The sequence below is a fragment of the Beauveria bassiana genome (genome assembly GCF_000280675.1).
Source record: "Beauveria bassiana ARSEF 2860 unplaced genomic scaffold BBA_S00015, whole genome shotgun sequence".
NCBI classification, from domain to species: Eukaryota; Fungi; Ascomycota; class Sordariomycetes; order Hypocreales; family Cordycipitaceae; genus Beauveria; species Beauveria bassiana.
The window spans coordinates 483799-511056 of NW_007930850.1; the positions used below are offsets into that span (position 1 = coordinate 483799).

The 27258-nt window shown below is 51.7% G+C and overlaps 11 protein-coding genes across 11 annotated transcripts; 4 read left to right on the forward strand and 7 right to left on the reverse strand.

The window, feature by feature from the left end:
* Positions 1-292: 292 nt before the first annotated feature.
* Positions 293-2195, reverse strand: BBA_05736 (MFS monosaccharide transporter (Hxt8); the record flags this gene model as incomplete). The annotated part of the gene is made up of 7 exons (XM_008600833.1): positions 293-458; positions 532-637; positions 728-841; positions 907-1176; positions 1249-1310; positions 1371-1814; positions 1903-2195. 7 exons carry the CDS (start codon positions 2193-2195, stop codon positions 293-295), a joined length of 1455 nt encoding a protein of 484 aa, XP_008599055.1.
* Positions 2196-3788: 1593 nt separating this feature from the next.
* BBA_05737 (uncharacterized protein) lies at positions 3789-4934 on the forward strand (the record flags this gene model as incomplete). The annotated part of the gene is made up of 1 exon (XM_008600834.1): positions 3789-4934. The coding sequence occupies one exon, from the start codon at positions 3789-3791 to the stop codon at positions 4932-4934; it is 1146 nt and encodes a 381-aa protein (XP_008599056.1).
* A 538-nt stretch (positions 4935-5472) lies between these two features.
* BBA_05738 (uncharacterized protein) lies at positions 5473-6564 on the reverse strand (the record flags this gene model as incomplete). The annotated part of the gene is made up of 2 exons (XM_008600835.1): positions 5473-6201; positions 6304-6564. 2 exons carry the CDS (start codon positions 6562-6564, stop codon positions 5473-5475), a joined length of 990 nt encoding a protein of 329 aa, XP_008599057.1.
* Positions 6565-8352: 1788 nt separating this feature from the next.
* Positions 8353-10278, reverse strand: BBA_05739 (dibenzothiophene desulfurization enzyme A; the record flags this gene model as incomplete). The annotated part of the gene is made up of 8 exons (XM_008600836.1): positions 8353-8577; positions 8682-8859; positions 8935-9491; positions 9546-9605; positions 9672-9684; positions 9755-9959; positions 10024-10164; positions 10215-10278. 8 exons carry the CDS (start codon positions 10276-10278, stop codon positions 8353-8355), a joined length of 1443 nt encoding a protein of 480 aa, XP_008599058.1.
* A 611-nt stretch (positions 10279-10889) lies between these two features.
* Positions 10890-12617, reverse strand: BBA_05740 (major facilitator superfamily transporter; the record flags this gene model as incomplete). Its single annotated transcript, XM_008600837.1, has 6 exons — positions 10890-11190; positions 11252-11472; positions 11531-11610; positions 11703-12214; positions 12296-12524; positions 12593-12617. 6 exons carry the CDS (start codon positions 12615-12617, stop codon positions 10890-10892), a joined length of 1368 nt encoding a protein of 455 aa, XP_008599059.1.
* A 466-nt stretch (positions 12618-13083) lies between these two features.
* On the reverse strand, positions 13084-15018 carry BBA_05741 (4-hydroxyacetophenone monooxygenase; the record flags this gene model as incomplete). The annotated part of the gene is made up of 2 exons (XM_008600838.1): positions 13084-14625; positions 14680-15018. 2 exons carry the CDS (start codon positions 15016-15018, stop codon positions 13084-13086), a joined length of 1881 nt encoding a protein of 626 aa, XP_008599060.1.
* An 804-nt stretch (positions 15019-15822) lies between these two features.
* On the reverse strand, positions 15823-16975 carry BBA_05742 (oxidoreductase-like protein; the record flags this gene model as incomplete). The annotated part of the gene is made up of 2 exons (XM_008600839.1): positions 15823-16849; positions 16914-16975. The coding sequence occupies 2 exons, from the start codon at positions 16973-16975 to the stop codon at positions 15823-15825; spliced, it is 1089 nt and encodes a 362-aa protein (XP_008599061.1).
* Positions 16976-19195: 2220 nt separating this feature from the next.
* BBA_05743 (uncharacterized protein) lies at positions 19196-20089 on the forward strand (the record flags this gene model as incomplete). Its single annotated transcript, XM_008600840.1, has 1 exon — positions 19196-20089. The coding sequence occupies one exon, from the start codon at positions 19196-19198 to the stop codon at positions 20087-20089; it is 894 nt and encodes a 297-aa protein (XP_008599062.1).
* An 895-nt stretch (positions 20090-20984) lies between these two features.
* On the reverse strand, positions 20985-22258 carry BBA_05744 (CFEM domain-containing protein; the record flags this gene model as incomplete). Its single annotated transcript, XM_008600841.1, has 4 exons — positions 20985-21295; positions 21349-21549; positions 21601-22129; positions 22223-22258. 4 exons carry the CDS (start codon positions 22256-22258, stop codon positions 20985-20987), a joined length of 1077 nt encoding a protein of 358 aa, XP_008599063.1.
* A 1085-nt stretch (positions 22259-23343) lies between these two features.
* Positions 23344-24051, forward strand: BBA_05745 (transposase-like protein; the record flags this gene model as incomplete). The annotated part of the gene is made up of 1 exon (XM_008600842.1): positions 23344-24051. The coding sequence occupies one exon, from the start codon at positions 23344-23346 to the stop codon at positions 24049-24051; it is 708 nt and encodes a 235-aa protein (XP_008599064.1).
* A 783-nt stretch (positions 24052-24834) lies between these two features.
* Positions 24835-26602, forward strand: BBA_05746 (FAD binding domain protein; the record flags this gene model as incomplete). The annotated part of the gene is made up of 4 exons (XM_008600843.1): positions 24835-25002; positions 25085-26013; positions 26069-26277; positions 26334-26602. 4 exons carry the CDS (start codon positions 24835-24837, stop codon positions 26600-26602), a joined length of 1575 nt encoding a protein of 524 aa, XP_008599065.1.
* Positions 26603-27258: the final 656 nt, after the last annotated feature.

Below are 27258 nucleotides of genomic sequence, written 5' to 3' on the forward strand. Positions count from 1 at the left end.
TATTAATTAGTCGTCTTTTCCCGGAAAACAAAATCCATTACATATTGATAGTCTTTCATGTCTTGGGCTTTGCTCCCGAGGCGGAATCCAGTTTGTCGGGTGATGACTCGAAATAATACATGTCACTATATCTGTTTTCTAACCTAGCGTACGGCTATGTGTGTGAAGCTTACCGCGAGGTACACACAATTTAACACCATGCGAATATGGCGGAACTGAACAATCGACTCTAATGAAGAGACCGCAGCAGATCAGCGACATGGACTCCGCTGAGTGACATGTAACAGTAGGCTCAGTCAAGTCTTCGGATTTCGTGGTGGTCAGTTGAAGTACCGTTGTCCACAACAAGGTGAGCTTTGATTCCTGGCGTCAAGCTGCCGGGCTTGCCAGGGTCGGCAGCCACGATGTCGTCACCAAAGGCAGCCGCGATTTCTTCGAGAGTCTGCTGGCGTGTTTCTCTGTCACGGGATAAGTAAAACCAGACGTTTTGGATTCTTTTCTGAAAGAAAAAGAAGCAGCAGGTACACGTACGGAAAGCAAAAGTAGGCCATGATGAGGAAAAAGGTTGTGCAGCAGACAAACACGTAATAGTAATTCTCGCGGATTTTGGCGAATGCGGTTGGGCCGGCTTCGGTGACTAGGTGTGTTGTTTGGCAAAAAGTTCAAAAAAAGGGTCAAGGGACGGGGGCGGAGGACAGGAAGAAGATGAGATTTTGATTCAACGTACCGGCGACGTTGACGATGAAGTGAGAGGCTGAGGCGATGCCCATGATTTTGTTGCGGAGTGCAATGGGGAGGACTTCGGCGCCGTAGAGCCAGGTGGTGCTGTTGAGCATGCCGTCTGCGTCGAATCAGTACACAAGTGTCCCCCAAAGAATGAAAATAGAACAGTTCTTTTGAGCATACAGTAGATGACTGCGAACAGGTAGATGCCGAGAATGGTGAAGCCCTTGCCGATTGCGCTGCTCGAGTCTTGAAAGCGGCGCTGCATGACGGCGGTGTAGATTTCGACGAGGATGACGCCGGAGAGGCCGGTGAGTATCATGTTGCGACGGCCCCATTGGTCGGCTAGGTACCGGGTCGTGAGAACGTTGGAAAGAAAGGTGACGGTGCCGTATACGCCGGCCAGGGCGAGGATGGTGGAGGGGCTCATGCCGAGGCTCCTGTATAGAATAGCTGCGTGGGCAGTTCTTTTTTCAGCACAAAGCTGAAGAGAATAGAAAGGGAGTCTAGGCGAAATAGGCTTACTCTGATAATACTGAACAACGTTTACACCGGTGAGCGACGTCATAGTTTGCACAGCAATTGATCTGTTCAGCGTCAGTGAAAAAAAACATTCGGCCAAGCTCAGCCGCGGTGCGCGAACTTACACCATGGCTCGTCGTCGATAGAGCCTGAATATATCCTTGTACGACTTGACCTCGCGCTCCATCTCAAAGCTAATCTGCATCTTCATGGCCTCAAACTCTTGCTCTACCTCGCTCAACGTCAACTCGCGCCTCGTCCTGCCAAAGGCGCGCCGCGCCTCGCCCTCGCGGCCCCGACGCACAAGCTGCCGCGGTGACTCTGGCATAAACGTGGCCAGCCCGACCAGCATGAGCACGCCCCAGGGGATCTGCAACCCGAGCGGCACGCGCCACTGGGTCTGGCCGTAGGGCAAAAAGGAGCAGCCGTAGCCGACCCAGTTGGAGGCCATGGTGCCGAGGGCGATGCCGCAGCCCGAGATGCCGCCAATCAGGCCGCGCTGCTGCGGAGGCGCCATCTCGGAGAGATAGATGGGAACAGTGGACACCATGCCGCTGCGAGGAGAGTCTCTGGTTAAAGATGAAGTTCTAGAAAGAAAAGGAAGGGAGGAGAATAAAAAAAGAAGGAATAGGGAAAAAAAAAAAAGGAAAACGTTACCCAACGGCGAAACCGGCAAGGCCGCGACCGACAAGAAACATGGCAATGTGGACGGCAACGGTCTGGATGGCGGTACCAATGGTGACGAGGACGCAGAGAAGTTGCATGAAGCGGATACGGCCCATGCGATCACCGACAATGGTTTGGGTGAGCGCGCCAAGGGCTTCGCCGGCAATGTACACGGCGACGACCTTGTGACATTTTGCCATTGTTAGTTGGTAGGGGGGCAGGTTTGGGAGGGGCAGATTGAGGAGGCCTACTGCGCCGGTGAGACTGGCTGAGGGGTGCTTCATGTAGTCGATCCAGCTCTGATGAGCGATTGCTACCAAAAAAAGAAGATACAAAATGAGTGAACGATTCGTGGTTGAGAAAGAGAGGTGTTGGCTTTACTTGTTGTTGCGATGCCGGTATCGAAGCCCTAGATTTTATTTTGGTTAATGTGGGAGGAGAAAGGTGAGGATGGACAGGGTTGACGGCACAAAGAGAAAGGTGCCGATTGCTGCAAATAGCGCGATACCAAACGTGTAAGAGCTTCCCATTGTCGACTTTTTGGTCTAGTTTTAATTCGTCAATTGTTTGAAGGAAGGGCGGGATTCATCAAAGCAATGTCGGAAAAAGCAAAGCGAGCGGAGGCGGGTAAGTGGTCACCATGGTGTAAGTGGCTTGGCCCAGCCCTTTGTCTCGGGCCCGTGCCGGGTCACCAAGTCAAGACTTTTTTGAACAACGGGAATGGTAAACGTCTTGTTGAATTAGACGACTAACTATGTAGTCGTCGGTCCTCGTGTCCTCGAAATTGGGGTTTTGTCGGCGTGAGCAGCTGCAGCGAGTTGGGGGTGGGGGAAACGTGGGGGTGGAGAGAAGCGGTATGGATGGATTGCCGTGTTAGGATGACGAGCACGGATCGTCGCACAACCAATGACAAGGCTTGGGGGGAGCAATAGAGGGCGGTGGGCTGGTTTGGCTGAGAGACTCGACTTGCGATTGGGGTTGCTAGCTTATAAGTCGGTCTGTCATCAATCATCTCAGAGTCAGGATATGAAAACAGCATGTTGCTTGCCAGTTCTACGCATCTCTGCCTCGATGGGTGTTCCAAAAGACGTCGTCATTTATCCTTTTTTATTTCCTCCGGTGTAATGGTTTCTCTACGAGTATTTCCTAGGATGTAAACCATGTTAGATGGTCTAGGGTGGCGCAAGCGCTTCTCACTGTGAGGAGCCACAGCGTATGGGAAGAGGGCAACCTGCAATTAACGCGTCAGAGGCGGGCCGAGGCGCTCTATGGAGGCTTTGGCTACGATATGTCCTAGACTCATTCATCAATTAGTAAATATGTATCCATTATTTCCGTCATGTCGGTGATGGTATCGAGTGGCGTAGCGCGTGACACATATCATGTTGACGTCCATGCCCCAACAATACGAAACTTTTCAATTCTTACGTTTTTTGATGCTGTTTCTCAACAAAGTTCGGCCGTTGGAAGATATATGGTTTCAGATTATTTTGTAATTTACAAATTAGGCGGCTTTATCGAAGCTACGCCACCGAACCCACAAGGCAACGAGAGGGGCGGGCGGGCTGCCTCTGCCCTGTAAAGAAGGGTGGCGAATCATGAGGCGCCAACGACAGGGCATACGCAATCACGCCTCTTTGACCAGTGACCATCCTCAACCATTCTACCTGTTGCAACTTTGCCATGTGAAGCCGGCGCAGGCTTCTCCGAGAAATCTTCATCGTCTCAAGTTACACATTTCCCTCTGGATAGATCCCTTTCAGCCTTTCTGCACTCTCATTCCTATCAAGAGAGACAGGACCCTTCTGTGCCCCGCCGCCCGCTCGTCACACCAAACCCCACCACCCAATCGACCATCGTCGGCCTCGTTCCTCGCCATGCCTGCAGTCAACCATGTCATCCTCGCCTCGGGCGCCGTCGTCGCCGTATCGGCCGTCATCGCGACTGCTATTGCCATCTACGAGTCGCCCGAGGTGCGCCGCTACACCGACGACGTCCGCCGCCGCATCGCCATGGCACTCCAGTCCCTTGGCGACGGCATCAACCCGCCCGATCGCGAGCCCATATATAACAGACCAGAGGATGCTGAGGGATTCCTCGAGTCGAGGCGCGGCGCGGGTGCCGAGCCCGGCGTCGACGCTGATGAAGCCACCCGCCGGAGGCAGCGCGAGGAGCTGATGTACTGGAACTCGGTCCGGCTGCAGAAGCAGGTCGAGGATGAACTTACCAAGCACGCGGAAAAGGAGGACGGTTTTGCCACCCCGCCTGCCATCCAAGACCGCCCAGACGCCCCCAGGGGCACCTCGTTTGATGACTTCTTAAAGCCGGTCAATAGCGAAGAATCCAGCGCCTACGTCGTCAGCGGGACAGATACGACGGCGGGCGCTAGCCAGCTGCGACATCGTGGTGATGGTGCCCGCGGCTTTTCCGCCGCCGCCGTATACTCGAACCCGTTTAGCGACGAACACCACATTGATCCAGAGGAATTCGGCAACATGGGTCTCGGCACCGGCAGGCTGATACACGAGAGCCAGAGCGACATTTACAGCGCCACCACACGCGAAGAGGATGGGCAAACGGCCACGACGGCCACTATGGAGGCCGAGTCGCCGTCACTCATCGACTTTGGTACCGAGACTCTGCCGCATCCCGCCGCCGTGCAGAGAGAACTACACCAGCAGGCCCTGCCCGCCGGCGAGATTCCCGAGGAGGCGTACGCCTCGATTCAGGCCTGGGCCCTCGACTCGGGCTTTTACTCGCCGCTGCCAGTTACCCCCGTCGCGCCCGTCTCCGAGGCCGAAGTCATCAGCGAGGGCGAGCTGACGCCGACCGACTCCGTGTCTCTGGTCGGCTCCGGCGAGGACCTGGCCAACGAGACGCGCTCGTTGTCTCATGCGGGCGACGAAAGCGGCCACCCATACGATGTCATTAGTGAAACGGACGGCATGTTGACTCCGGCCAGCTGGTCCGAGGTGGGCAGCCAAATTAGCGAGAGCGAGCATCCCCAAGCCCAGCACGTATAGCAGTGATTTGTTCTGTTGACGTAAGAGATAAAGCCGTTAAAAAAAAAAGGCAGTTTCAGTTTCCGAATTAATTTTTTTTATAATCGAGCGTAATTGATGAATGAGATGGCTGTGAGAAAGTAGAGAGACCGCGAGTGAAGCCTGCAACTGCTACGGAAGGTATTCATTTTGCGATGGAGCATGTAAATGGGCGTGCGTCTGACGCTCTACTCGGTCATCGACTCTTGTAATTATACGAACCTTGAGTAGGAAATTTGTATCGTGTGTATGGCATTCAAAAAAAAAAAAGAAAAAAAAAGGAAAAAAAAAGGCCGAGTAGCAGGTGGTGGTGATACTTGATGGAGTGCGTATCGGACGTTATAAGTCAAGACTACCTATCTAATTTGTCCTCGGCCATATGTTCACAAAATACTCCGTTTTGAGCGCTGTAACAAACAGATCCTTTTCTACCCCCTAATCAGATAGCTATGCATGTCTCATTTGGTATTTACCAGTTTCTACAAAGAACGACCCCCCCCCCCCCCCCGCCGAGCGTTCTCTACATTTTCTTACTCTTCATGTACTCGTAATTTGGCAGATCGCTCTCCGTCACCTTGACCATGTACTCAGCTACCTCGTCGCCGTACGTCTCGCGCCAGCTCCTGTACATGGCCTCAACATCCAGCCGCCTGGCGCTCTTGGACGTGTCGATGCCCGTCGAGTCGCAGATGCCCTGCATGTAGCTCTTGTCCAAGGGGACCATTCCCTCTGTCGACTGCGCCTCCCACCCGCGCAGCACCTGCGCGGGATCCATGCTGATGACGGCCGTGAGCCGAGGCACCGTGTCCCCCTCCAGCACGTCGTCGGCGTCCACCACGATGGGCACCCCTTTACATCCCAGCGTCGGTGGCGGCGGCGACCGCGACTCGTCCGACGTGGCAGTCGTCAAGAGCCTTGCGGCGTACCAGTCGTACAGCTCGCGCGCGAGACCGAGGCCGTGGCTGCGCGCGCGCGTGGTGAGGCAAGGGTCGGGCGGGTGGCCGGCGCTCGTCGAGGCCCGGAACCACGAGTCAACCATGAGGGCGGGGTGGCGGATGAGGAAGATGGGCACAAAGGAGACGAGGTAAGGGTCGGGCAGCATCGTGGGGTTGGTGTGCGCAAGGGGCGGAGCGTCGTCGTCGTCGTCGAGGGTGAATTCGGCGGCGAATTGGCCGTTCTTGGTGGCTTCGTACAGGGAAGAGGGTTTCCAGATTTGCGCGCAGTGGTTTTTGAGGAACAAGGCGTTGCCCTAAAGATTTGTCAGAATAAGCTCTGAAATACCCTTGATGTGTTTTTTTTTTTTTTTACTGTTGCTGCAAAGATGAGGAGGATGAGGCAAGTAACAACGTACATTTCTGTGAGCCTTGTCCCGGGCAGCCTCCATCTTGGCAAAGCCCTCGCGGAGCTGCCGCACAAACTCTTGCCGCTTCTCGGGCGGCGCCTCGGCGTCGACCGAGTAGCTAAAGTTTTCGACTGCGTACATGCATGCAGAGTGAAAGTAGTAGCCTGACCCTTCCCAGCCCTGCTGCTGCGAGAGCAGCTTGACGAGGAGGTTGGACAGCGTCCGGGGGCAGCTGAAGAAGAAGACGTCCGAGGGGCGAGGCTTGGTCATGATTGGGCTGTGCAAGCTTGCTTTACCCTTTTGGATATATATTTTCAAGCAAAAGTTTTTCACAATTTGTGATGGAAGAATGTTGAACATGCGGGATGCCGGCACTCGTCTATATATATATGCAAATAGATGTTATATATATACATATATACATCTATCTATATATATATATATTCATCTAATCGTCATTTCGTGCGGAGCTCGGGATTATCCGCCTACATGGGGGGGGTTTCACAACGCATTCTCGCCTTGACTTATTGTTATTAGAGTCTTGTGGTTCCGCTCGCAACGCAGGAAGAAAAGAGACTAGGTGTTGCCGGCCCGGCTGTGGCTGCGGCTGCGGCCGCGGCATATGGGAATTGTCCGGCGTGCGACCCGTAAACAGCGTGACAAGGGAAGAAAAACAGGGGCGCGCGCCGACATGGGCCGACAGGCCGAAGAGCGACGTCCCGTTACTTCCGTGGGGATGGGAGGCCCCTGTGTGTGGAGGAATAAGCGTTGAAAAATGCTGTGTTTTGGTGTGATGTGGCGCGAATTGCGAATTCGCTTTTCGAAATCAAAAAGCAACAATGCAAAAATCGGTCCTAATGGTGCACCGTAGATGGGCTGGCGGTGGCTCTTTATTCTCATTCGCAAATTGACGAAAAAAAAAAAAAAGAAAGGAATATTTAACGTGCCCGCTCCCCATTCTCAGCCAATCTTGTTACCGGGCCTTTGCTTCATCTAGTCTAGCTGGCAGGTAATGACGTCGGGGATAGTTAGCGGTGCCGTTTAAAAAAAACCACTGTCGAACGGAATGCTGGTTCGGTGGGTGTCAAACATTGCACTGGGCATTTCGGTCACGGATGCATGTTGAATGTTGAAAAATGCAACATGAGAGCTGATGTGCTGTCGGCCCCTTGATTATTATCCGATTGTTGCCACCCGCAACAATTCCGTCAATCGCCGAGGGTGAGATGCGACGGGCAACAAGATGATGGTGCGGTGCAAGTATGCGCCAAGCTCGATTTCCCTGCTGTAATATTTATTGTCCACTGCTTGTGTACCTCAACGCCGCTGACGTGTTCAAGTGTCCCCCCATCTTTGAATATTCAGGTACGTACATTTATTATAGTTTTTGAGTTGGGGGGGGGGGGGGGGGGAAGCCTGCTACAGCCCTATGAGACAAGAGATTGCATTTCGTGGTTCTAAGATGAGGTTGGCGGAGCACCGGGGTCGCACTATATTGTATCTACCTGCTCCATCCGTGTAAATGCGCACGCATGTTGCGCTGTGGGCTGCTATGAAGACGCCCTTGCTCATTGGCTCCAATGTCAAGAACTTGACGCAGGATGATGTCAATGTACTCAAGAACAGATGTCTGCTGGCATTCAATCAGGATGACGAGTACGGGGAACCCAGCGCAGCCATACAAATGGGGCGTCAACCCCCCCAGTGGACAATATGATTCAGCCAACCCTGCCGAGTTTTGGACTGGGGCGTCAAGTATTGGACATCTTGTGCTGATGATGAATGTGAGAGATGACAAAACGACAAAGACTGCCATATGGAACGAGGTGCCTGGGTTGCAAAAGTGAAAAGTATCACGTCACGGATGTCTGGATTGGAAAGGATCTGGGATGCTTGAGCAGCTATTCTGTTGCTGTGGATGCTCATGATACTGCGGCTATTTTGGTTCGAGAGAAGTGCTAAATGAGATCAAACTATGATACATCGCGTAATATCCTCGAGAGCCGGGTCTGTATCTAAGTTCTGGGATCGCTCTGGCACATATCAGTCATGTAACGGTTATTCAGGAAATGTGCTCTCCGCCGCAGTCTGCCCCGCCTTCCAATGATATTTCGACGCCACATGCTCTGGCTTGGGATGCTTCTGGCCGGCTTCATTGTAAAAGTTTTCACGGTACGTTGCAGCCGGGAATGCGTAATCATCCCAAAACAACCCGCGCTTTCTCAGCTCAGGAAGAAGTAGGTCGATGATGTCCTGAAACGTTTGTGGAAACAATGCATATGCCTGGAATATCCGAGGTTAGAAGAAAAAAGACCAATCCCCAGCAATGATTGATGGAAAAAAACAGAAAAAAAGAGAAAAAGAAAAAAAGGAAAAAAAAAACTCACCAAGTTGAATCCGTCAACATCAGCCTCGTGTACCCAAGTTTCGAGGCTGTCTGCCACTTGCGCAGGAGTTCCCACAAAGAGCGGCCCGTTGCCACCAAGGCTGACATGCTCAGCCACCGTTTTCTTTGTCCATTTTGAGTTTGCGGGCGAGAATCGCGCATAAGCCTGGACGGTTGACCTGAAAAAAAAAAAAGAAAAAAAAATGGTTAGACTAACAGTTGAACCTTTTGGTCGTGAAAGCAACTTTGCTCACCTCACTGCGTTGCTCTCAACTTCACGCAACTCTTCGTCGTCGCCGTACGCACTGAGATCGATTCCCGTCCAGCCTCCAAAAAGCGAGAGCGCACCGTCCAGAGATGCATATTTCTTGTAGTCGTCATACTTGGCACGCGCTTCGTCTTCTGTTTTGCCCAAGATGGGCGTGACCAGAGCGAGAACCTTGATGCTTCGCGGGTCTCTGCCAAAGACGTCTTGCGCTGTTTGCCGTATCTCTGCGATGTTCTTCTTGCACGCTTCGGGGGCATGGGCAGAAGTAAAGATTGCTTCTGCGTGCTGGGCAGCAAATAGCTTACCCGATTTTGATGCACCGGCTTGCAAGAGCAGCGGCGTTCGCTGCGGGCTGGGATGGACAATGTGCGGACCAGGAACGCCATAGTACTTTCCTTTGTGGTTGATCTGGCGGACGAGATCTGGGTTGGTATAGACGCCACGCTCGCGATCAAGCGTCACGGCATCATCGCGCCAGGAAGCCTGGAACAATTTGTACATGACTTTCATGTATTCCTCGGCTTGGGCGTAGCGCTCATCATGCTGTGGTCGTCAGTATACTTTTCGCCGTTGAAGCAGCGTAGCGAGTTAGCCTACATCTAGTTGCTCGTCACGTCCCAGGTTCTTAGCAGCCGAGTCCAAGTAGCTTGTAACAATCTGTTGCAATGTGAGCACGAGGCCAAAAACAAAAAAAAATGTACCTCATCTTGATGCTATACGTACGTTCCAGCCCAAACTTCAAAAAGCCCCAGTTAGTTAGTTCAAGAAAGGCCGAGAAAACTTTTCGAGAGAATAGCTGCACTTACCGGCCCTTTGTCAAGTGATCAATAGTAGAAATTCTTCTAGCCAGGTGGTATGGCTGCTCGTACGTGGTGGAAATGGTCACGCCAAAGCCAATACTTTTTGTCGCAGCAGCCATGGCGGGAACAACTGCAAGTGGCTCCGTCACCGGCCACTGCGCGCCAGAGACGATGGCCGGCTCCAAAGACTTTTGGTACACATCATAGCCGCCTAATAAACCAATTAAGTCAGACAAACTTTGCCAACGTTTTTTTTTCGTTTTATGAAAGCTTACCTAGTACATCCGCAATGAAGATGCCATGAAACTTGGCCGACTCGAGCAGCTTGGCCAGCTCAACCCAGTGTGCTGTTTCGTCGAACTTCCACGACTTGTCATCTGGATGGCGCCACAACCCTGGAGATTGATGGCCGCTACCTGGGATGGAATCAGACGACTTGTTATAAAACGTTCATTTCAGGACCTACACATCATCACAAAGGCGTTGAGGATGAGGGACTTCTTGCCCTTGGCAGAGGCTTCGTCGGCCATAGTTTCAGTGGTGTTGAAGATCCTTCACTCCAATTTGGTCTTTGAATAGTAAAGTAACCATCTAAGTAAAGCTCATGCATTGAAAAAGAACAGAACATTCGTTTCGTGAAATAGAAGCTCGGCACGGTCGTCTGGTGTTCGGTGCCGAGCCTCCGCTTTAGCTTTCCGAGCACGCAATGACGCGATAGTGGCGACGGAATGGCGTCGCACTTTGAAACGGACATGCAAATGGCCGTTGCTTCACTCATATTTCCCAAGTATATCCGATTGTGGGGTATAAATTATAATCAGGTCCGCAGATTTGCTTTATGCTGGGAGCAAGGCTGTATGCGATGGCGCAATTTCAACCACCACTTACGAAGAGGAAGCTACATACAAGCACATCCGATTTCGGGTGCAAGGCCAAGATAACAGACGAAACAAACATGGAGACTTGATAGCAGAACGGCCAGCTTAATATAACTAATACCGCTAAATATACGGATTATCCACTGTAGATGTAGTGTGCTACATGCTCGCGCATTACAACAATCTTTATCTTTTCTGTGCCAAGTGCTACTCTAAACAAAAACATCAAGCAGTATCAGTCCTCGTATCGAATAATTGAATCTTCAAAGCTGATTAGACACGGCCCGGGCGGGTTTTATTTCGCCAGCATCGCTTGTGCTTTGCTCAGAGTCGTCGCCGTCGCCAGGCTTTGCGACCCCAATCTCGCGTAAAACCAGCCAAGCGGGAATAATCGCAGCAGCCCAGAGACCAAAGTTTAGGTAGACGCTCCCAACTTGTGCCATGATCTCTATGGATCCCAAGCCATAACTGACTGCCTGCCAAGCAGATTCAGTCCCGCGTAGCAAGGCAGAATAGCGGATAACCTGTTCCTGGGATTCGGCTAGATTTTGGATGATGAAGTACCTATTAGGCCGGGAAATCAGCGAGAGTAATATATATATAATTTGGGGCTTGAAATACTCACAGAAACATGTAGTTTAACTGGAAGCCGAGTAGCAAGAAGAGATATACAGGGAACCCGGATCCAAAGCCAGGGCTCGACCAGTCGTATGTGGGCTGTGTGCGACGATATCGTGCAGACATGACTGTCGCCCAAGTCCACCATGCTCCTTGCAAAGTGACAATGATCCAAAACGAAGATCTGGCCCTGATTTTGAGCGGAATTTTGGTCCTGTCAAGCCAGTACTGTTGAACCATGATTATAAGCACGTTGTCAAATGGCCGGCTTCGAGGCGCAACTTACCCCAAGGACATTGCCCCCAATTGCGGCCACAATGCCCGACAGAAATGATCCCAAGGCACGCGCGCGAACAGAAAACCACACTGAACCAAAGAAGAGATTTTGTCAGACATTTTGTTTCGCTTCTCCCCTTTTCGGCGGGCTGGAGCAGAGAGAGAGAGAGAGTCGGACTTACACGAAAGATATGTGAAGAATACGGCCTCGGCAAACACGGCTTGCCCAATAAACAAGAGCACTAGCAGGAACTTTCGAGAGAAGAACAGTCTGATGGTTGCTTTGATCTCGAGCCAAGGGTTGCTGAATATGCCCAGTTCCACCTTCTTGCCATCCTGGCGCTGCACCTTTTCAGGCGGCGTCAGGAAGAGCGCGCCCACGGGAGCAAGGCATTGAAGAGCAATGAAGACCAGGTATACCGCATAAGACACCTTTCCGGCCTGATCGCGATCCGCGTTCAAGCCCAAATTGATGGCACCACCCAGAATCTGGCCACTGACTCGGTACGTTAGCCAGTATCCGAGTGCTTTGCCCTTGTTCCAGGGCTCCGGATAGGCAATCGCAATGGCTGCCTCTGCCATCCAGAATACACCAGCAGAGATGCCGCACAGGGCAGCACCAAGAATGACGAGCCATTCTATGCCGAAACGATTATTTGTGTATAAGCCTGCGGCATAAGGTGCGTAGCCAAGTCTGGGGGGGGGGGGGGGGCGATCTTGGTCAGCAGCGTAATTTTATCTGTTGTTGCAGCTGTTGCATCTGGCGTATACATACGTGCCAAAGATCAAAGCGCCCTTTATACCAATCAACCGAACCAGGGCACTGGAAAAGAGACAGGAAACAACCATGAGACAGAATGTCAAGGCATTTGCAGTGTTGACCAAGTATGGCTTTTGGGCTCCTCCGGCGCCGAGGGAGTTCATAGCTCCCCATATGCCTGGCGCAGCAAAATTGCATAGGCCGAGAATCGTGATGTTGAAGAATGTTGATCGATACCATTTCACTGTGATTAGAGGAGTTAGGACGTCGCTCATAGACCAACCAACCTTCAACCTGTCACCACATACATACCTGGTGCAACAACTTCGGACGCCATTTTGCACGAGCCTGAGAGCGCGTATGATGCAGGTGGTGGACAGTGATGCGAAGAATCTGGGTATATCACCAAAGTTTTCAATGTATCATCTGAATGAGGCCGAAACGGGTAATCATTCAGCCAATGTGCAAAGGCACGCACGCGGCTGCCGTATTCTTTAACTGTGTGTGGGCTAGTTGGCTCAGTCCTCCGCTCTGCGGCATTGCCAAAAAGCACGTCATTTCAAGGAAGTGAAACAACATACCCCTGCCACTTTAAGCTTAAAAGAGGCTGATCAATAAAAGTTTCGAATGAAAGAGCTCATAGAGGGTCAAAGTTGCAAACGATGGTATATTCCGGCTTCGGCATTCTCCCGACACCCGGCAACCACGACGGCTTTTGAAACGGGTTGCTGCTCTGAATTACCAACTCTTTCGTCCGATGTTGTCTAGCAAAACTAATGGTAGAAACTTGTCTTGTCTCTACTCTATGGGATGCTCCACCAGCTTTCGTGCACATCTTTCAAGTCAATCTCCTCTGGATTCCTGAGGTACGAGGTTATGTCAGACGCCGGGTCTGCCTCTTGCTTTGTAGACCCGTTGCCCAGGTACCAATGGAACCGATTGCCCGAGCCAGTCAGATACTTGTAGTTCCAATCCTCCCAGCGAGGATCGCGCCGCACAATAGTGAGATGCGCAGCGCTGCCAGGCCAGATGCCGTGCACCCTGGCACCGGGCTTGCCACCATTGTACCACGAGCTACAGTTGTCCGTAAAGACGGTAGTTTTGAAAAAGGCCTCGGCAAACTCATTAAAGTCGTCAGCCGCCTTGGGGTCGGCATCGATGGACTTGATTCCCTCCCTGGACACTTTTCGCAGCAGCTTGGCAAAGTACGTCAGCTGGCTCTCGACGCTCTGGGGCACGGTACCGGACGGGCCGGTGCCAAACGGCCCATGGACAAACAGTAGATTCGGGAAGCCGGGCGTCGCTACTCCCATGTATGTGTATGGAAAGGCTTCTTCTCCCTCGGGGGCCCAAACTTCGGCCAGTGTCCTCCCGTCGGCCTTGATTGGGAAGCGAGGCACCAAATCCGTCTTGGAGCCGGTGGCACAGAATATGGCATCAACTTCTCTGTGGATGCCATCTTCCGTCTCGATGCCCGTAGCAGTGATTCTGCGAATTGGTGTGCGTATATAATCCACGTTGTCCTCGGTGATTGCTTCCAGATAGCCAGGGCCGGGGGTCAGACGTCGACAGTTGGGAGAAAAGTCGGGAACCATGTGCTCAATCATGGTCGGCTTTTTGGATAATCTCTTTCGCATCACCTGGATGAAATTCGTCTTCAAGTTCACATTTCTAGCGTTTCCACGAAGAACTCCTGGGAAACCCCGCCAGTATTTGTCCTCGAGTTTTTTCCTGTATTCCGTGTATGCCGTGGGATCCTGAAAGGAGTTTTGCAGTTCGTTTCCAATAGGTTGGGGGCCGACCGTTCTTTCATCTCCTGCCCACGAGGTCGCAATCCACGTTTTATTTCTGGCGTAGTGATCCAAATGAGCCACAGTCTTCTGTAGAGTAGCAACAACCTGAATACCACTGGCCCCGTTTCCAATGACGGCGATTCTTTTCCCATCCGGGTCAAAGTCAGGGTCCCAGTTCGAGGTGTGCCTCAGTGTTCCTTGGAATTTGTCAATGCCAGGATACGTTGGTAGCTTCCAATCGTTGAATCGACCAATGCATGTCAGCACAAAGTCGTATTGCAGTGTTTTGACCTCATTGTTTGTCAAGTCTCTGGCTGCAACGTGCCATTTTCCAGCATCGGAATCCCATGTCGCCCCTTGTACAAGATGCTCAAATTTGGCATACTGGTACACGTTGTACTTTTTGGCGACGGACTGCCAATATTCGCGAATTTCGTGTCCGGGTGCAAACTCATCGGACCAGTCTTTTTTGGGCTCAAAGGTCGACTGATAGACATGCGATGGTATATCGCATCTCACACCAGGATATACATTCTCGAGCCACGTTCCTCCCTGTACAAGTGGTGAGCGTGGCGAAATTCAGAGCAAACAGTGTAGCCGGCTCACAAAATCACGATTCTTCTCGTAAATCGTCAATTGGATACCGGGCACTTTTGTAGGCAAAAGGACACCGGCAAGGATGCCCGCCAGGCCCCCTCCAATGACTGCGACTTTGAGCGGCCGCGGCTCATCAATATACCTGTCCACAATCTCCAGTGGCGTTGTCTGCTTTAGAGCCGATGTTGCAGCGGATGTGTCTTTTCTCTGATTAGTTCTCTCTTCCTCGCTCAGTGTGTCCCCGGAAGCCGATAGACTTGGCAGAATGGGAATACCATTGCCATTCCCGGCATGCTCCTCAATATGCGCGTCCATCACGGCGGGATGCGAGTCAATCAGTACCCCCATTTTGAGATATAATCAAATTCTTGGCTTTTTTTTTTGTTTCCCGAATCTGAAATTTGTATTGGATCTTTGGATGAACTTAAATGGGCGCGAGGTTGAATTGACATTGTAGCAAATAGCTGACGAAATCACATCATCGAAGCACGTAACCACCCCGCAAGAGTGGCCGCACTTGCCGCACTACGTCTCTAAGGTTTGAGCAGGATGCACTGCAGTAGTTACATGCTAACTATTTCCGCCCAGTGCGGAGAAGCAGCAACTCTCCGGGTTTTGTTTGACCCAGAGTCCGAACGCAAAAATGCCAATAATAACCGTCAGCCTTGGGTTCACGGGCGGGCCTTTTTCTGGCTCGCTCATGCTTGTGTAATCGCATCTACTTTGCAAGTTTCTATTAATAACTGCGTATTCTTTAGCAAAAGAAAGTCTTTATAGTAGATTACTTGCGCACTTTCATAGCCAAGAGAAGAAACTTGTGAATGCGATGCATCGGGCAGCACATGATCAGCTACAACTGCATGCGGGCGCCGCATTGAGACGTTCTAGGGCTGAATCGCACTGTATTTCGAATCGTGCCATTCCGTATCGGCGCCTAGTCCCATCCGTAATCAGATCCGCGAATTCGATCTAACGGCAAGTGATGATTTTATTACGTCTCTTAGCTGGACATGCCTACTCTGGTAGACAACGCAGTATATTTGTTGTTTACGAGTGTGAGCACTCAAAGTCTCGCCACCAACACACCAAAAGACCCGCCGTATGTAACGGTGTATTCAGGGCAACCTCGATAATATTGCAACTTGAAAGGTGTCACAATTGGGCTTGAGGCTCATCGTCCATCTCAATAACCAATTTGCCGAATTGTCGCCCGGCCTGCATGTCGGCAAATAATGTCTCGATTCCTTCAAGATCGCTCAGTCCTCGTACCGTCTTGCTAACAACTGGCTTGATCTTGTGCGCATCTACAAACGCAACCATATCGCGAAACTCTCTTTTTGAGCCCATGGTCGAACCCTTGAGCTCGAGATTGGCCAACACGGCCCGCATCTGCCAGTCCATCTTGTTGCCGACCGTCATGCCGTATTGCGCAATGACACCACCAGGGCGCATGATGGGTGCCACCTCGGCGATCAAATTCCCGCCTGCACCATCAACGACAGCGTCAATATATGCATGTTCGTCTGGAAGCAGCTCTAATAAAGCAGAGCCCCAGCGGGTGTCCCTGTAGCTAATGCCTCCTCGGGCACCCATTGCGATGGCTTTGTCGATTTTCGTTTGCTCTCCAGATGTAACATATACATTACTCCCAAACGCGACGGCAAACTGCAATACCTGCAGAGCCACGCCGCCACCAATACCAGTAATCAGCACATTTTTCCCGGGGCCGTTGACACCAGCCTTGGAAACAAGCGCCCGCCAACCAGTCAGTCCGCAAAGGGGAAGTGCAGCGCACTCGACCGGGTTCAAATGGCGCGGTGCGAGCACAACCTCATCTTGGTCAACAGCCAGGTAGTCCTGCCCGGTTCCATCCTCGCAGAGGAGTGTAGCGCCAATGACGGCAAACCGATGAGGGTCCTCGGGCGAGACAGGGTCGCTTTCCCAGCCTCGCATAGGAGTCAATATGACAGCTTGATGGAGCAACTCGGTGCGCTTGACTTTGCTTCCAACCTCGATGACAATGCCAGCGCCATCGGACAGCAGTGGGTTCTCTAGGGACAGCCCAGGGTAGAGATGTCGGCGAGCCCATAGATCGCGGTGATTGAGAGCTGCCGCCTTGATGCGAACAAGGACTTCATTGGGGCCTGGTTTCGGCTTTGGGACCTGCTTTACTTGTAGACTGACACATTGTTCATGTTAGCATTGTTCCAGCGCTGCCCCTCGCCAGAGCAACGGTAACTTACGGGTAGTAGACCTTGCCTGGGCGGCCACCTTGGCCTGCATTGAGAGTCAGAGCGCGCGGCATTGCATCAACAATGGAACCAAATGCCTGGCTAGTCTATTTTGGGCCCGTAAAGATGAATGGCTTCCTTTTCCCGCGACGGAAACAAAGTTGAAGATTCTAAATCGGTGCACTTGTCACAACGGCCCGGCTATATGCTTTTACCCCACAGACGGCCTGCCGACAGCCCCGACCTGGGGTCAGCAGTAGTCAACGCGGAAATTGATAAAAAGATCAGATTATTCGCTCCAGTTCATTCTGACCGGACCACAATTCGTCTTTATGAAGCATTCGGCTAGGCTAGATTGTACGTATTGCTTTACTGCAATTTCATATCCAGCATGCATGCCATGGTGATCTCTGCAAAGATCAAGGCCTAGTACGCCTGCAATCACCGACGTCGCACATTGGTGGCTTGTTTGATCGTTGTATTTTTCCATCTCAGCTACATCGGCAGAGACATCAATGAGAAAGCTATACTGATTCAAATCGGTGTATATCCACATGAATCTCTTCCCGCAGTGCACGGAGTAAATTGACAGCGCTGCGGAGCACCACTTGTTTGCCCATGAGCTCCGAGGCTTACAGTATTGTAAGACCTATTAGTACTGCTATTTCGACTCTTTTAGTAATTTTCTTCATTCTGTGACCTCGTTTCTTAACACAAAAGTTTAGTACATCATTTTGGTTCGGGCACTCTCTTGTCGGGCACATTGGGCTCTTATCAGCACGCGCTCTTACAACCTATCATTTCTAGGCTTCGATTTATCCTTCATATTCAACCATATAGCTGCATGTGTGTACTGGTAGCTGATGAGAGCATTCATATGCAATGTGACACGACCGACTCATTCATGCATGTGTGAGCCCCGGAAACGAATTTCTCTTTAGTCATGCTACACCAGAATACAGCAAACTTTCGAATGCGTATCACAAGTACGTCACTCATCACAAACATAATTCCCCATCATATCTAATACATCTACGAGGCTGCAGCTGCAGTGCTGCTTCATATATTTTGAGCTATGAAGCATGTCGCGAAGAACACATTACGCTCAGCAAGTGGTCGAAGCAGTAATCCTATAGGGCTTGCCGCATGAGCCTCGAAGTCGGAACGAACCATCGATCCCTATGTGTAAACTTGTCGTACAGAAGCACCGTTGTGGTGTTGATACGGTCAGGAAGACGAGATACTGCCGTAAATCCGTCATAAACCACTACACAGGCCAGCGCTTTACCTGCGAGATGACATCGTGGATAGAGCCGGATGATATATCGAGTGAGCCATGCCCTTTGGAAAGCTGTTTCTTTTGCAAATACGGATGGAAATGGCGCTGTTGCCACTGCGGGAGAGGGCCAAACGAACAGCAGATTTGCTGCTTTGATGACGGCGGCAAAATCTGCAAACACCGAGTCTGCGATTTTTGCATACCAGCAAGGTAATTATGGCGGTTGTGCCAGTGTTGTTGCTCGTTTCTGGTTGCTATTGATGCAGAGCTCAATCTAAAAGCTATACTGATCCGCTGGTGCGCACAGGGAAAATCGACGCCGTTAGACAAAAAGGTATGCTTTTTGAAAAAGACGCAAACTATTTCGTGTCGTAGGGTAATTAATCGTAACGTGGCAGAAATTCGTCAGCGGCGTTGCTAGAAAGTACAGGAGCGGTACGCCTCTTATTACAGGGGGGGAAATTGGTCCCTTGTTAGATGACCTACGTGGGATGGGCCAAGACTGTATCACAATGCATCATGTGTTATAAAAAAGGCAGGCCAATATATGGAAAGAGTCATGTTGTTGCGACTCGACAAAATGATGCTGCACAATCAGAAAGCGGTCAAGGCCTGTCATGTCGTCAATCGCACCCACAAGTTTCTTCTCTTAGCTTTGGAAGTGCGCAAAAGCGACATGGCATCTACGGCCGCATAAAATAAATAACTTAGTGATACAAGTAACATGAGGACTTGGTTGGTAAGTTGCAACGGCGGCTTCGTGGGAGGCGCATGACGCGGCCACGCACGCACGCACGCTAGGCTACGGGAAAAACGGCATCCAGGACTCCAGGAGTGCGCCAGGTCAAGCGGAGGGGGATATCAGGCTCCTGTCTCCACCGATCATCACCAGAAGTCTGATGGATTTTCTACTAACTCGTTAGTGTCGCCACTGGCCGGCCTCGAACTAATTCTTTAATTCTTTTTTCCTACTTCATCGTCTTGCAATCAGCCGTTTCACATTCTACACAAAACCATGGCGCCTCGAAGCTGCATCGCAATTGTCGCGAGCTTGGCCTTGCTGGCCGCGGCCTCCTGGCCCGATCCTCCCTTGTCTGGCCGCGATTTCGACTTTCGGGTTGACTTCAGGGGTCTTGGGCCCCGGACAGCGTCAGCGGCGAGCAGCGGCGACGACGAGGTCCAATTCTTCACGACAAATGGTTTCCCAAAAGCCGGCGACGTCATCCCGGCGAGCCCAGCCTTGTACGAACCCGCCGTCATCCGCCTGCCGCTGCCCGACGACGAGATGCGCAAGGGACGCTACATTGCCTTTTTCGAAATATCCTTCATTCCGACCGGCGACACCATTGACGAGGTCATTTACGCTTTCGCCTGGTATCGGACGAACCTGACGGTGAATGATTCGGGCGAGCTTGTAAGAACCGACGACACCAACAGCCACGATGCAAAGTCGCCCGAGATTCGCGGCCGCGAAGTGCGCAACGCGACGATCCAGGTGTGGAAGCAGACGGAGAACCTGCAACAGTACATTGACTCGGTCGAGAGCGGGCGCATCCCCATGCCGCTCAAGTTTGCGCTGACGACCGTCTTTGCCAACAACACCGACGAGGTCTCGTACGAGTTTGAGCGCGCCAGCATCGACTTCAAGATCCAGAACAAGACGGGCGTGGCCCGCTGCGACGTCAACAGCAACGGCGCGCCCATTCCGAGCGTCTCGCGCGGCGCCACCGACTGCCTGGCGACGGCGACGAGCACGGCAAAGTCGGGAGGCAGCAGCGGTGCCGGCGCCGGTGCCAGCTCCACGGCAAGTCCCAACCCGACATCTAAAAAGAATGCGGCGGCTGGTTTCCTGGCGTCTCCGGTCTACGGATGGCTGGCCATGGCGGTTGCGGGAGTCTTGATTTTGTAAATTACCCACGGTTTTTTGGCGCAATGTTTGGAAATACGAGAAACGTCGTTTCGCGGCTATGATACCACTGTTAATATATAAAAATAAAGCAAAATTAATTCTAATATCCAGAACGGGAACCCTTTTTTTGAGATTTTACAGTGAGTTTTTGATTTCGTTGAAGCGTCCGGCTATTTTCGAGACACGTCAATATGCGAGATGGTGCTGCACTGCGACGCTGGGCTAGGCAAGGAGCGCTGTAACATGACGCTAATTGCTGTCGGTGCATCATGGTAAATCCGTGCGCATTCTCGTCCGACTTATCATGACTATCATTAATTACCAGAAAAACTGGTAATTAGCTGCTTGCTGTGAGAGGCATTGCAAATGGGCCGTATCACAAGAGAGAACATTTTCGTTGAGGTGGAATTGGGCACCTACTTGCGTTGCATTCTACGCCAACAATGGGCACTGCAAATACCGTCGCAACCTTGTCGAGTCCCCTGGCAGTTCCGAAGCAAGACACAATCTTGCTCTTATTTCCTGCAGGTGCAGATGACAGTCATCATGTGCCATCTCACCCGACACTCATCACTGTAATTCGCCCATCTTACGTGCATCCTGCACCTCGGACCAAACTCGAACAAAATAACTGTAAATGATAAGCTCTGAGAGGTTTCAAGAACCCCTGCAAGCAAGAAACTACCCCCTCCAGTGCCGCTGATCATGCTGAGAATTTCGTAATAACATGGGCAACCGCCGAGTTTCTTTCCACGTTACAATTTGCAATGGGCGAAAGTTTGAGCCACTTGTATGATTTCCCATTACTCGTTACATAAACGCTCACAAAACCAAGAATCGCTCGCTGTGCTAGAATGTACATGAAACAGGGGTGGGTATGTCCGGGATCGGCCCGCTACGAAGGTCGTAAGGGACGTAATTCATGATCGGCCTCGCTTTTCCAAGGGAGTGCTTGCCGCCGATCCGGGCTGTGCCGCCGAGTGACGGCAACACCGTCCACAAGGCTCTTGTCGCTAGAATAGTCGAGAGCGGCCCATAGCGGACTGGAATTCCGGGACCCTAAACTGTTGGCCCGTTCGCAAGACTTTGCTTTCGAGTTGCCGTCTAGCGGGCTTCGATGCGACTTTTCCTCGTTTTGTACTTTTGAGGCGGCAACCCGACCGTGAATGAAGATGACAAAGGAGGGAAGACTGCCTACAATCATGGCTACAGACATGTTAGCGTTGCCGGCACACGTAGAGCCAGAAGATTGCACTTACCGACTACTCCCTCGATGCCAGCCCATAGCATGAGCCACGTCGTGCTCACTTGTCCAGTACTCGAGCTACAGTAGAGCGAGACACTGCGAATGATGGCGGTGGCCATGGTGATGAGACCGACCACAAAGATGAGCCCAATTCTCATCTTTTCGAGTCGAGCCATTCTGAGGCTCCAGAGGACTCGAAGCGGTATGGCCATGACTGCAAGATATGTTAGCATCCGTGTGCTTTGGAAGATGGAAGCCGGCGTACTCAGAACATCTGTGGATAAATCTGCGGCTAAACTAAACCACAGGCTGATTTCTTTGGCTCGCGTATCTCGTGCACTGGTGCATTCGCCAGCAGTGAACCAGGCCTTCAACGAAGAGCAGCTCGTATAGTTGCTGATACAGCAGCCGATGAAGACGATAACCGAGTAAACCAAGACCCCCCACCAGATATGTGTGTAACAAGGCAGCCCTTTTGTGAGTCGCTTGAACATGAAGAGCAAACTCCATTTGACAGCCCATAGTGTTAGCCAAAAGAAGAATTGAACGACAAAAAATTCCTTGAGCATCACGTCGAGTTCAGGTTCCATTTGGCCGTCTGAGATGTCGTTGACTCTGAAGAACGTATCAATGGTTGCATAGTACAACCCAACTGTGATGATGAAAGATACCAGAGCAAGGTACATGAAAATGTCTTCCATCTGATGGGGTATCTTGCGAAGCTTATACCAGCGTGCGGCGGTGCGCGTTATAACGAAGACGATGCCTACGCATAAACATGCAATAAGTCCCTCCTGTACGCAGAGCAACGATTCGAATCAGTACAAAGCCCAATCGGCACTGCAAACTCAGGATGGGCAGCTGGTATCGGATTTTGTTAGACGTACTTTGTCGGCCTTTTCTGACACATTTTGCGTGCTCATTGCGAAGATGCGGCCGGCGCAGGTGAGCCACCACGTTTATACAATGAAGAAGCCAAAATGTCGGCAGCAATCACGCCTAGAGGATGAAAAAGTCAAGATGCCAGCAGCAACCACGACGACTGTTGGCTCTTGTTTCGGGATCCAAACTAACTAATCGGGGATTGTGTGGTTGGGGACGCGCTAAAACAGTGCTAAACCCCACGACCGCGGAACAAAGGCGGCGCTGGCGCTGGAGCATCCTCGCGTTGGACTGAAGATCAACACAAGTTGACGACTCCGACGGACGGTGCCCCCGCCCCCACCTTGTTTGTCAAATTATCCCAAACCCGTCAGCGCTGCCGACGAGTAATAATGGTTGAGTACGAAATGATGGTTGAGGCGCGGCGCGACGGGAAGGGGGCGGAGGAAGCCGTGATGGCTAACTATTGAGTAAGATGACGGCGCAGGGGCTTCCGGGCTCCATTTCTGCGCTGCGACTCCAAACTTTCAGTATCCGTATTACAACTGAGGCTGATGGTTGCTTCCAAGAAGCACCAATTAGCCAGCCACAGTGTCTAGAAGATGATTTCGATTGGCATCGGCAATTTCCACGCTGTCGGGCGGGAGGGGTTTGGACAGGGGGACAGCAACATCAGCCTGGAGCCAGTCTGGCGACGAGGAACTCGTGATGATGCGTCGCAAGGCGAGTCACCATTATTCCGGCGATCCAGTGGTGTGATATTGCTGCATCATTGGGGGGCTCGGTTTAGAAGTATCGGAATAACTAGAGCCTACTTCATAGGCAGTTTAGTAACTATGTAGACCTCTGCCGCGCCCTCGATGAAAGAATCGGGCGCGGAATTGACCCTCGCCAAAATTCAAAATGAACTAGCAGGGCACATCAGCGTGTCGGACACTAACTTAAGTTTCGGTACGGACCACCATGCATTCTGTCCTAATAACGCGGTGAAATTCATTAGGGTCACCCTGGCGGACACACGTTTTTCCTAGCCGCGAGCGGATCTCAAAGCCGGTAAAGTGGATTAAAGGGCATGCGCTACCAAACCTGTTCAATGTTCTTCCTTCCACATCAAAAACCCCTTTGAATGGCTCCGTACAGCGAATCAGACGTCAAGAAAGCCCTTGATCTCCTCAAAAGTGGCCTCTCATTCGGCAAAGCATCCCAGCTAGCCGGCGTGCCGAGAAGCACCCTGTATGACCGAAAAAACGGCAGGAACTCGGCCCGACAGGCCTTTGAGAAGCAGCAGAAGCTCTCAGCAGAATGGGAGCGCACTTTGGTTAGCTACGTCGTCGAGCAAAGCCAACTCGGGCGCACGCCCACACATCAGCAAATTAAAGCCGTTGCCAAGAGCTATCTAGCCTCGAGTGGGCAAGCAACCACCATTGGCAAGAATTGGCTAAACCGATTCATCAAGCGGCACCCAGAAATAGCAACAATCCTCGTGCCGCCAACCGAAAAGGATCAGGCTGAGGGCGCAACCAGGCCAACGGATATTGATGGCACAACTTTGAATAGGGATATTGAGCACGCAGCCTCGAGCAGCGATCTCGAGGGTGCAACCTCGAGCGGTGAGGGCGGAATCTCAAGTAGTGATGCCCAACAAGCCTGTCATGCCTGTTACATGTGCAACTATGGAGGTACTCCAATAGACTTCTGGCAGAAGCTTGAGAAGCGAATAAGTGACCAGTCAGCCGAGATAGTCCAATTACGGGAGATCATCGGTCACTTGGTAACTGAAGTCAGGGCACAGCGGCAGGAAGCATGTCACAATAACCCGAACCAGATTTCATAAAAACACCCTTCCACTTTCGTTCTAGCTCCCTGCACGACTAGTTGGCACTACACCCGATTGGGCCGTCCGAGGGGCGGGGGAGTTTAGCTCGGCACGCTGAGGTGCCATGCTGGTATCTCAACCATTGCCCGTACGATAAATATCAACCGCAAAATAAAAACGTGCGTTAGTAACAAAGTAGCTAATTACCTACATGGCAGCGAGCAGCATGGCAGGGCCAGCCACCGACGTGAAAAGGGCGAGACATCGCAGCCTCGGGCAGCCATGCTATGTCAAGTTACCTCTGCAGATGCATCATCACCATTTCGCTTGCAACGCACGCGTTCCCCAACGATGTTGCAGCGAAGGTGCAAAATCGCCTCTCGGATCGTGTTCTCTCCGAATGGACCTTTTACTAGTTCGATCCCCGGCCGAATTGCCCCAAGCCAGCTAGCGCCCTCCCTTGAGCGTCTCTCCCCAAAACCTGGTTTGGATACCCAGCAAAGGGAGTCATGTCCGGTGATAATTTCCACCTTTCCATAATTATTAACGATGGCGTTGCTGCTCAATGGTTAATGGAACCACCGGCGGCGGGCGATTCGGTCAAAGATTGCCCGATATAAATAAGTAAAAGCCAGCGTTCCTCATCACATCTCTCCCCATGTGCAACAAAGCCATCGACATCTCGCTTCCCCGCACGGCATCCAGTCATTTACTGATCCGCCCATCAGCCCCCGGGCTCCTTGTCCTTGGCCACTAGTCCACTAGGCTCGGCCGCGTCTCCGGCGCACCGCAGACTTCACGATGCGTCTTTGTCTGCTTGTAGCGCTGCCGTTTTTGGCGCGCATTTCGGCAGCTGCTTCCTTCTCGCCGTTTACGCTGGACGGCGTCCAAGCCGACATATCATCCTTTATAGGCCTCAATTCGACCCAGCGATCAAAATTTGTGTCTAATCTTGGCTGCGATGTAGCCGTGAGTCCAGCTCCAAATCCTCGCGGCGGCAGATTCCGCACCATCATCCCACGGACAAGCGGCTGACAGATCTGTGAGAAAGTGTGCTTTCCTTGCTATTGCACGCCCCCATGCAGTGGCTTTCCCAAACTCGTCAATCTATGATTTCCAAGAGAACCGATACTGGTCTCAGCAGCAAGAATTTACTCGCCCGTCTTGCCGCTTCTCACCCACCTGCGCCGAGGATGTTTCTTTGGCCATCCTCACGTTTCGCGCAACCCAATGCAAGTTCGCTGTCAAGAGCGGAGGCCACGGCGCGTTTTCGGGTGCTTCCAATATCCAAGATGGCGTGACAATTGATCTCATTCATCTCACAGACGTGCAATTATCAGCAGACAAGAAACTGGCATCTGTGGGTGCCGGCAACACGTGGTACAATGTGTATCAGCAGCTAACCCCACACAATCTCACCGTCATCGGCGGGAGAGTGTCTCCCATTGGCGTCGGAGGACTGACTCTGGGTGGTGGCATATCGTTCTTTTCAGCTCGTTACGGCTGGGCCTGCGACAACGTCTACAACTACCAGGCCGTACTTGCGGACGGCTCCATCCGGGATATCAATCACAGCTCCTGCAACAAGGATCTCTACTGGGCTCTGCGTGGCGGTGGAAACAACTTCGCCATCGTCACACGACTCGACCTCGAGACCTATCCACAAGGGGATATGTGGGCTGGCTCGCAGATCTTTCTCAACACGCCCGACACGAGCAAAGCTATCAACAAGGCTTTTGAAAGCTTTGCTATCAGATCTCCCGAAGATGATTATGCTCAGATTATCACTGCGTATGCATATGCCCAATCCCAAGGCGTGTATGTCATCGCTTCGGATCTTCAGTACGGCAAACCCGTCCCGAACCCTCCCATTCTGCAAAATTTCACAGCCATTCCCGGCGCTGTTGCCAACACTCTGCGTGTGGTTGACCTGCCATCACTGACACAAGAGTTCAACGCCAGCAATCCTTATGGCTTCCGGTATGTCCCTCATGACAAGCATAGACCTTCCGCAATAGCGGCCTAACCTGTATAGTAAAACTTATTGGACCTTTACCTTCAAGAACAGCGCTGCGCTCATGGACGATATCGTGGCCATATACATGGAGGAAGTAGACAAGGTCAAAGACGCTCCCGGCATCGTGCCGTCGACGATTTTTCAACCCATCACCACGTCTATGACGAAGCACTTCTCCAAAAATGGAGGCAATCCCCTGGGTCTAGAAGGCCAAGGCCCGCTCACCTGTTCGTATACCACCTTTCAGACATGGCCCTATAGACGGCTAATTCATTTGCCACAGTGGCAAACATTGACATTTCATGGACCGAGACTGGTGACGATAATCGCATCATGGCCGCAGCTCAAGCCATTGTAGATCGCGCTGTTGCGGCGGCCCAGGTTCGCAGGCTCGAACACCCCTACCTGTATCAAAACTATGCCTCACAGAAGCAGCATGTGCTTGCTAGCTACGGCGAGGCAAATCTTGCTCGACTTCGAAGCATCTCCAAGAAATACGACCCGGATCAGGTTCTGCAACGCCTGCAGCCTGGTTACTTTAAACTGCACTGACTGTCCTGCTCTGCTCTGCAGCATTTTACAACTGTACATAGCGACGACGCACGAAAAAACACGCTCGCAAATGGGCTGTATCATGAATTTGGATGATACATGACTTGTGTTGAGGCAATGCGTTATTACTTCATGGCGTCGAGCTAATTGTTTTTCGTCCTCAAAAATATTTGCTTTTTCCGCTTCGCAGCGCAGCGATGTCGGGCCTGCAGATTTTCAAGTACCCGACTTTCTGCAAAGCTGCATCGTCAATGTCTACTCAAACGCGTACCAGCCGTGAATTCTTCTGCCGTACTGTCCCTTCAAAGGGCTGAAGCTTTCTTAAAATATGAGCATGAATGATTTTTTTTTTGTAATTCTATTGACGTTGTATTTCCGCCAAGAATATTGTCAGACCACAAGTCGCCTCGTCGGCATCATGACAAGCATCTGTGGATTACTGGGTTGGGCGAGTTTTGGGCAGCAGCGATTCGCTGTAGCCAATGGCGCGGTGCATAGCGGAGAACATCACCTGTTCGCCTCCCGCAGCGACTCGGTCTCGGCGCCGTCGAGCAGCAGCCATCTTCTTCCTTCACCGTAAATACGTCTCACAGAAGCGAGCCGCACTATCTCAGCCTATATATATTCTCCCAGGCGCGACGACCCGCAACCTGTGT